The 9377-nt window shown below is 39.0% G+C and overlaps 1 protein-coding gene across 1 annotated transcript; it reads right to left on the reverse strand.

The window, feature by feature from the left end:
• Positions 1–8238: 8238 nt before the first annotated feature.
• LOC128656885 (taste receptor type 2 member 3-like) lies at positions 8239–9138 on the reverse strand. Its single transcript, XM_053711050.1, is given in 1 exon segment — positions 8239–9138. A coding segment is annotated over 1 exon segment (900 nt).
• Between the last annotated feature and the right edge of the window lie 239 nt (positions 9139–9377).

The raw sequence follows: 9377 nt of genomic DNA on the forward strand, positions 1-9377 counted from the left end.
TAAATATAAATCCTAAAATAGCTACAATGTAATTATTAATTACATTGTAGCTATCTTAGGGTTTATTTTATAAGTAAGTATTTAGTTTTAAATAGGAATAATTAATTTAATAAAAGTAATATTATTTAGATCTATTTAATTAATATTTAAGTTAGGGGGGTGTTAGGGTTAGTGTTAGACTTAGGTTTAGGGGTTAATAATTGTATTATAGGTTGCGGAGGTATAGGGGGGTAGGATAGGGGTTAATTAGTTTAATATAGATGGCGGTGGAATAGGGGGGGCAGGACAGGGGTTAATAAATTTATTATAGGTGGCGACGGTGTAGGGGGGGCAGATTAGGGGTTAATAAGTTTAATATCGGTGGCGGCGGGGTCTGGGAGCGGCGGTTTAGGGTTAAACAATTTATTTAGTTGCGGCGGGGTCCGGGATCCGCAGGATAGGGGTTAATAACTTTATTATAGGTGGCGGCGGTATAGGGGGGGCAGGATAGGGGTTAATAGGTATTTTGTAGGTGGCGGAGGGGTCCGGGAGCGGCAGTTTAGGGGTTAATACATTTATTGTAGTTGCGGCGGGGTCTAGGAGCGGCGGTTTAGGGGTTAATAACTTTATTTAGTTGCGGAGGGCTCCGGGGGTGGCGGTATAGGGGGTAGAACAGTATAGTATAGTGTGGGTGCTTAGTGACAACTTATCAATAAAGCTGTAAAAAAGCCGATGAGCAGCGAGATCGGATGAGTGGTAACTATGACAGTCCGCTGCTCATCGCCCCGTACTTGGTGCACGGCTTTTTGACAGCTTTTTTGATAACTTTTGCAAATGTATTCAGGTCTGCGGCGGCGATGTGAGGCGAGCTTAGGCGAGTGTATTGGGCCGGCGAATGCAAGAAAATTACGGAGCTTAATAACTAGAGGCCATAGTGCCTTAGTTTTTAGATTTACCTATAAAAACAATATATTTTTTTTACAGTAAGTAAACAACCCAAGGTATTTATCTAAGCCCATTTTGGTATATTTCATGTCACCATTTTGCCACTAAATGCTATCATAAAAAAAATGGTTAACCTTTTCAAAAATGTAAATTTTTTCACTGAAATTATTTACATACTGCTTGTGCAGTTATAACAAAAATGGTTGTAAAAGCTTCCTTGGGATCCGCTTTTGTTAATAAATAGCAGACATGCATGGATTTTCCATTGCTTTTTGGTAATTAGAAGGCTGTTCTTTGCAGCTGTGCACCACACTTCTGAAATTCCTGGCAGTGAAGGGGTTAATTAGTTAGCTAGTAAGGGTAATGGTATTGTAGTGTAAGGATTTCCCTTTTACCTGACACCTCTCACTTCCCTGATCTTTTCCAAACTGCTCTCCCCCACCCACACTCCTCACCACCTTCTTAGGTACTGCAAAAGTCTGAAAATATGCAGTTTAAGGCATTTTTTCATGCAGTGTAGAAAACCCTCCTCAACCCTCCCAAATATCTCTCAAACCTTCCCACTAGTGGTGACCATCTTAGGTACTGGTAGTTTTCAGGATCCCATAAGCTCTGTTCGTACTAAAATGCAAACCACACAGGATGCCGCTTGTGACGCCCTTGCTGGAACCTGCCTAGTATTGAACCAGAAACTCCAGGTTCATAGTCCAGTTTGCCCTGCCTGTGTCAATGTAGGATATTTAATTGCAGGTGTTTATGGAGGAATATTATTATCAGTATGTGCGTTCTCTCAACTCTACCCTCTCTGGATGTTAGCCAATCATTGATTGAAGTGCTCTCTGACTATATAGTGAGCAACCTATGCCTTTACTGTCTTAGGCCTAGATTTAGAGTTTTGTCGGTAACGACCCGCGTAGCTAACGACGTTTTTTTTCTGGCCGCACCATAAAAATAACTCTGGTATTGAGAGTCCACATAAAGGCTGCGTTAGGCTCCAAAAAAGGAGCGTAGAGCATTTTTAACGCAACTTCAACTCTCGATACCAGAGTTGCTTACGGACGAGGCCAGCCTCAAAAACGTGCTCGTGCATGATTCCCCCATAGGAAACAATGGGGCTGTTTGAGCTGAAAAAAAAACTAACACCTGCAAAAAAGCCGCGTTCAGCTCTTAACGCAGCCCCATTGTTTGCTATGCGTAAACACTTCCTACGTCTGCACCTAACACTCTAACATGTACCCCGAGTCTAAACACCCCTAACCTTACACTTATTAACCCCTATTCTGCCGCCCCCGCTATCGCTGACCCCTGCATATTTTTTTTAACCCCTAATCTGCCGCTCAGTAAACCGTCGCTACTTACATTATCCCTATGTACCCCTAATCTGCTGCCCCTAACACCGCCGACCCCTATATTATATTTATTAACCCCTAATCTGCTCCCCACACGTCGCCTCCACCTGCCTACACTTATTAACCCCTAATCTGCCGACCGGAGCTCACCACTATTCTAATAAATGTATTAACCCCTAAAGCTAAGTCTAACCCTAACACTAACACCCCCCTATGTTAAATATAATTTTAATCTAACGAAATTAATTAACTCTTATTAAATAAATTATTCCTATTTAAAGCTAAATACTTACCTGTAAAATAAATCCTAATATAGCTACAATATAAATTATAATTACATTGTAGCTATTTTAGGATTAATATTTATTTTACAGGTAACTTAGTATTTATTTTAACCAGGTACAATAGCTATTAAATAGTTAAGAACTATTTAATAGTTACCTAGTTAAAAAAATTAAAACATTACCTGTAAAATAAATCCTAACCTAAGTTACAATTAAACCTAACACTATACTCTCATTAAATTAATTAAATACAATATCTACAAATAACTACAATGAAATAAACTAACTAAAGTACAAAAAATAAAAAAGAACTAAGTTACAAAAAATAAAAAAATATCTACAAACATAAGAAAAATATTACAACAATTTTAAACTAATTACACCTACTCTAAGCCCCCTAATAAAATAACAAAGCCCCCCAAAATAAAAAATGCCCTACCTTATTCTAAATTAATAAAGTTCAAAGCTCTTTTACCTTACCAGCCCTGAACAGGGCCCTTTGCGGGGCATGCCCCAAGAAGTTCAGCTCTTTTGCCTGTAAAAAAAAACATACAATACCCCCCCCAACATTACAACCCACGGCCCACATACCCCTAATCTAACCCAAACCCCCCTTAAATAAACCTAACACTAAGCCCCTGAAGATCATTCTACCTTGTCTTCACCTCACCAGGTATCACCGATCCGTCCTGGCTCCAAAATCTTCATCCAACCCAAGCGGGGGCTGGCGAACCATCATCCGGTGGCTGAAGAGGTCCAGAAGAGGCTCCAAAGTCTTCATCCTATCCGGGAAGAAGAGGCGATCCGGACCGGCAACCATCTTGATCCAAGCGGCATCTTCTATCTTCATCCGATGACGAACGGCTCCATCCTGAAGACCTCCACCGCGGACCCATCTTCTTCCGGCGACGAAGAATCGATCGGAACAGCCAATAGAATGCGAGCTCAATCTGATTAGCTGATTGGATCAGTCAATCGGATTGAACTTGATTCTGATTGGCTGATTCCATCAGCCAATCAGAATATTCCTACCTTAATTCCGATTGGCTGATAGAATCCTATCAGCCAATCGGAATTCGAGGGACGCCTTCTTGGATGACGTCCCTTAAAGGAACCGTCATTCTTCAGTTGGACATGGCCGGATGAAGATGGGTCTGCGGTGGAGGTCTTCAGGATGGAGCCGGTCGTCATCGGATGAAGATAGAAGATGCCGCTTGGATCAAGATGGTTGCCGGTCCAGATTGCCTCTTCTTCCCGGATAGGATGAAGACTTTGGAGCCTCTTCTGGACCTCTTCAGCCACCGGATGATGGATCGCCAGCCCCCGCTTGGGTTGGATGAAGATTTTGGAGCCAGGACGGATCGGTGATACCTGGTGAGGTGAAGACAAGGTAGGATGATCTTCAGGGGCTTAGTGTTAGGTTTATTTAAAGGGGGTTTGGGTTAGATTAGGGGTATGTGGGTGGTGGGTTGTAATGTTGGAGGTGGGTATTATATGTTTTTTTTTTACAGGCAAAAGAGCTGAGCTTCTTGGGGCATGCCCCGCAAAGGGCCCTGTTCAGGGCTGGTAAGGTAAAAGAGCTTTGAACTTTATTAATTTAGAATAGGGTAGGGCATTTTTTATTTTGGGGGTCTTTGTTATTTTATTAGGGGGCTTAGAGTAGGTGTAATTAGTTTAAAATTGTTGTAATATTTTTCTTATGTTTGTAAATATTTTTTTATTTTTTGTAACTTAGTTCTTTTTTATTTTTTGTAACTTAGTTCTTTTTTATTTTTTGTACTTTAGTTAGTTTATTTCATTGTAGTTATTTGTAGATATTGTATTTAATTAATGTATTGATAGTGTAGTGTTAGGTTTAATTGTAGGTAATTATAGGTATTTTATTTAATTAATTTAATGAGAGTATAGTGTTAGGTTTAATTGTAACTTAGGTTAGGATTTATTTTACAGGTAATTTTGTAATTATTTTAACTAGGTATCTATTAAATAGTTCTTAACTATTTAATAGCTATTGTACATGGTTAAAATAATTACAAAGTTGTCTGTAAAATAAATATTAATCCTAAAATAGCTACAATGTAATTATAATTTATATTGTAGCTATATTAGGATTTATTTTACAGGTAAGTATTTATCTTTAAATAGGAATAATTTATTTAATAAGAGTTAATTAATTTCGTTAGATTACAATTATATTTAATTTAGGGGGGTGTTAGTGTTAGGGTTAGACTTAGCTTTAGGGGTTAATACATTTATTAGAATAGCGGTGAGCTCCGGTCGGCAGATTAGGGGTTAATAATTGAAGTTAGGTGTCGGCGATGTTAGGGAGGGCAGATTAGGGGTTAATACTATTTATTATAGGGTTAGTGAGGCGGATTAGGGGTTAATAACTTTATTATAGTAGCGGTGCGGTCCGCTCGGCAGATTAGGGGTTAATAAGTGTAGGCAGGTGGAGGCGACGTTGAGGGGGGCAGATTAGGGGTTAATAAATATAATATAGGGGTCGGCGGTGTTAGGGGCAGCAGATTAGGGGTACATAGCTATAATGTAGGTGGTGGCACTATGCGGTCGGCAGATTAGGGTTAATTATTGTAGGTAGCTGGCGGCGACGTTGTGGGGGGCAGATTAGGGGTTAATAAATATAATACAGGGGTCGGCGGTGTTAGGGGCAGCAGATTAGGGGTACATAAGTATAACGTAGGTGGCGGTCGGCAGATTAGGGGTTAAAAAAATTTAATCGAGTGGCGGCGATGTGGGGGGACCTCCGTTTAGGGGTACATAGGTAGTTTATGGGTGTTAGTGTACTTTAGAGTACAGTAGTTAAGAGCTTTATGAACCGGCGTTAGCCCAGAAAGCTCTTAACTACTGACTTTTTTCTGCGGCTGGAGTTTTGTCGTTAGATTTCTAACGCTCACTTCAGCCACGACTCTAAATACCGGAGTTAGAAAAATCCCATTGAAAAGATAGGATACGCAATTTACGTAAGGGGATCTGCGGTATGGAAAAGTCGCGGCTGAAAAGTGAGCGTTAGACCCTTTTTTGAGTGACTCCAAATACCGGAGTTAGCCTAAAACCAGCGTTAGGAGCCTCTAACGCTGGTTTTCACGGCTACCGCCAAACTCCAAATCTAGGCCTAAGTTTGGATACTTGCTGCCTGCCTTTGAACCTTGGACTGTTGTGACCTTGTCTCTGCATTTAGCACAGCAAGTACTACTGCTTGGACTTTCTCTGTGGCAGTTTCCCAGCTCCAGTACCTTATTGCCTGCTTTGCATATTTGTTTCTCCTTTCATTAGCACAGACTTTGCTGCTGGTTGCAGATTGTATTTAGCACATTGTATTCTCTTTCCTTTGCCCAGGAGCAGCATTTTCTATGTTTAACCCAGAAGTGTGTACTACAGTCCTTAACCCTGAAGTGGGCCTTTCAGTACTTGGCTCTGTCTGTCTGAACTTGCACATTAACATCAGCTATATTGGTTTGTACAGTGTTTCTCTGTTAACTCTTGCTTGTACCTGTTTTCCAGTATAAACTATTTCAGGACATTACCTGCTATTTGCCATTGTAACTTTTGCCTAATAAACAGGACTGTTGTATATATTTGAGTATATTGCTATGCAATCTGCCCAGTTCCCTGCTAACACTGCCATTGGTCTCCACCTTGTTAAACAGGACAGATTCATGACAGTAGCTGTCTGCCAGTTCCCATTTCATAGTATTTTTCTATTAATAATATTTTTTTTTCCTGTAGTGTAGGGGTCCTCCCTTACCTACACTACCTCCCCCCTTCCCCCTCCCCATCGTCATTTTGTATGCCCCTCCCTCTGTTTTTTTTCTGTCTTGTAGTGACCCATCCCTCGCTTTCCCTTGCAAGCTTATTTGCCATAGTATAGGGTCCTGCCCCTCCCTCCCCTCCGCTGATTAGCTGCATACCCACCTTTAAAGGGCAATAATACCCAAATGTTTAAACACTTGAAAGTGATGCAGCATAGCTGTAAAAAGCTGATTAGAAAATATCACCTGAACATCTCTATGTAAAAAAGAAAGATATTTTACCTCAAAAGTTCCTCAGTAGCCACCTCCCATTGTAAAGGATTTCTAAGCAGCATTTTAGTGTGTTTGTCCTGGGACATCTGAAGGGACTAGCATCGTGCACTCTCATCTTATTTCACCAATCAGGTAAAGGAAGTTTACAATGAAATCTCATGAGAGTTAAGTCAAATCTCATGAGATCACAGTAAGAGTTCATGACCTCAGCACTGCTGATGCTGATTGGCTGCTGTTCATTTCTTCATTTTTTTTAATTTTTTTACCTGCAGCTGGGAGCAGCTGAGTATAACTTTTTACACAGAACTTACTCTGCTGAGCTGAGGAGATTGTGAGATAAAATATCTTCCTTTTTTACATAGAGATGATCAGGTGATATTTTCCTGTCAGCTTTTTATAGTTATACTGCATCAGTTTCAAGTGATTTAGCATATGAGTATTATGTCCCTTTAAGCTTCCCTCCCATACCTCCCAACGGAGATTGTTACAGACAATGACACAGACCATGTCACTGTCTTTAACGATCTGGAAATCTGTCTTCACATGGTAATAGATCACAATGCTTCCTGCATTTTGGACATAGATCTACATTATGTGGTAGGATGGGCTATGTACTTCATGGTGTAGATCTACTTCCATTTAGCCAAAGGAGTTACATTCTAAATTGAATCTCAATAACATGTTAATTATACATACTTATGTAATCTAGGCAATGCAACTTTATGCCCACTATACATGCAATTTACCGCTAGAATACTTTTTCCTCCAAAGAGACTGGAAAGTGTCCAATGATATTTAAAACACTGCTCATACATCATGCTACACAGTGTTTGTTTGATCATTTCAGGAACACATTTACATCTAACGCTAAGTGACCACAGAAGAGGAAATAATATAAACAGTCACAAAAGGTTTTTCAATAGTTATTTTACTAGACTGCCCTTAGAAAGAAAAGCAAAGCTAATGCTGTCAATAATATTACAATGTAAATACTTTCATAATATCTTTTGTATAAGTAGTTCTTGTGCAATACAGTGTATTTGATATACAGTATTCATATAAAAAAAAAAAACGCCCATTTCCCTTTAAATGAAAAACATGATAATAAGAAATCCTACTTTGTTATACAATAATATTGCTAACATAGCTAATCTTTTAAGTATTTTCTCTTGATAACAGTGTAATGTTCAGCAATACATATTAAGAAAACTGAATCATAATTAACAAGTGATAATTCTCTTCTAAACCTCTGATCAACACATATTTACATACAATGAGGCCGAATTATCAAATGTCTGTCGGACCTGATCCGACAGTGCGGATCAGGTCCGACAGACATCGCTGAATGCGGAGAGCAATATGTTCTCAATTTCAACGTTGCCCCCTGCAGACTTGCAGCCAATGACGTGCCAGAAGGGAGGTGTCAATCAACCCGTACGATCGGGTTGAATAGTGGCGATTCCTGTCTTCCTGAAGACTTGCCAGAAGCACGGAGCTTGATAGATAGATCCCAATGTGTTAAATATTGTAAGATCAAAAACCTTATAGTTACAGCTTATTGCTTGAAATCAACAAAGGTTGATAATACTGTGTGACAACATTATTCACTTATTTTGAATAGCAGGCAAAAATATATTTTTAGTTAACTGAAGTTAGATGGAAATTGTTATTTGGACGGTAGCAATACATGATACTCACAAGAGCCTGTTTGAGTTTTATGGTACTGAAAATCAAAATAACAGTGTGCAGGCTTGGATACATTATAGTAGGAATATTAAGAAGCGATATCGAAATTTCATTTGTGGTCTGTTTGATAAATGACCACAGACATTGTGCTATACTATTTATGATGTGTAAAATAAAAAAAGACAACATAATTTGAATTGCACTGAAATGAGCCTGAAGCTGAGGATTCTGTATTTCTGAGTTCTCGTTGGTCATATGTCTGATGTGATTACAGAGGGATCTAATCAGAAGACAAATTGCAAAACAAAATATGGGTAATGGTAAAACAGATCCTACAAGGTTTGAGATTAAGCGACCAGAATTTTCTTTTACAAAGTGGATATTTTTTTCCTCACTTCTGTTACTGAATCCAGTTGTAGAATTTACAGAATGTTCTGGGAAGGCAAACAATACAGAGGGAAGAAGGGAGATAAATGAAGATATCACCATTACTATATACAACAAAGGCAATATCCTGCGCATGTTCAGCTTCATGTAGATGAATAATCTGTAGTTATAGGTGGTGATATTCACACAATAGAAAACACAGAGCAGTGTTGCAAACCAGATGCCACAGTATGTTAGAAACAAAGTGATTATCAGAGAAATGTCCAGAACAAGGCTCAGCTGGTCTCTTCTGGGTAAGAAAGCCAAGTAAAATACATTGAAAATATTAATGAACAGAAAAAAAAATCTGCAGAGCCCCACACTTGTAATAATAATATCGATGGTTTGTAGCTTTTTAGTCTGCAGCCACCAAATTCAATTCATTATCACAATAAATCCATTGAAAAAGAGTCCGATGAAGGTCATAAGTACCAAGACATATGAGAAGTCGAGCAAAAAATACATTAGGATTTAAATGTTATTTGTTATCTGATTGCTTAATATGATGAATAGTTGTATCCCAACTCGTTACTTGTATAAGAATGACACAATGCACATTTGATTATTTGTTTTGCTCACCTCGGTAAACTGGTTCTCTTTAATATGCAAATCAGCTTTATGGAAAATGCTTAATAAGATTTGCATAGTATCCGGCTGTTCGTTGG

The sequence above is a fragment of the Bombina bombina genome, chromosome 4, assembly GCF_027579735.1.
Source record: "Bombina bombina isolate aBomBom1 chromosome 4, aBomBom1.pri, whole genome shotgun sequence".
NCBI lineage: Eukaryota > Metazoa > Chordata > Amphibia > Anura > Bombinatoridae > Bombina > Bombina bombina.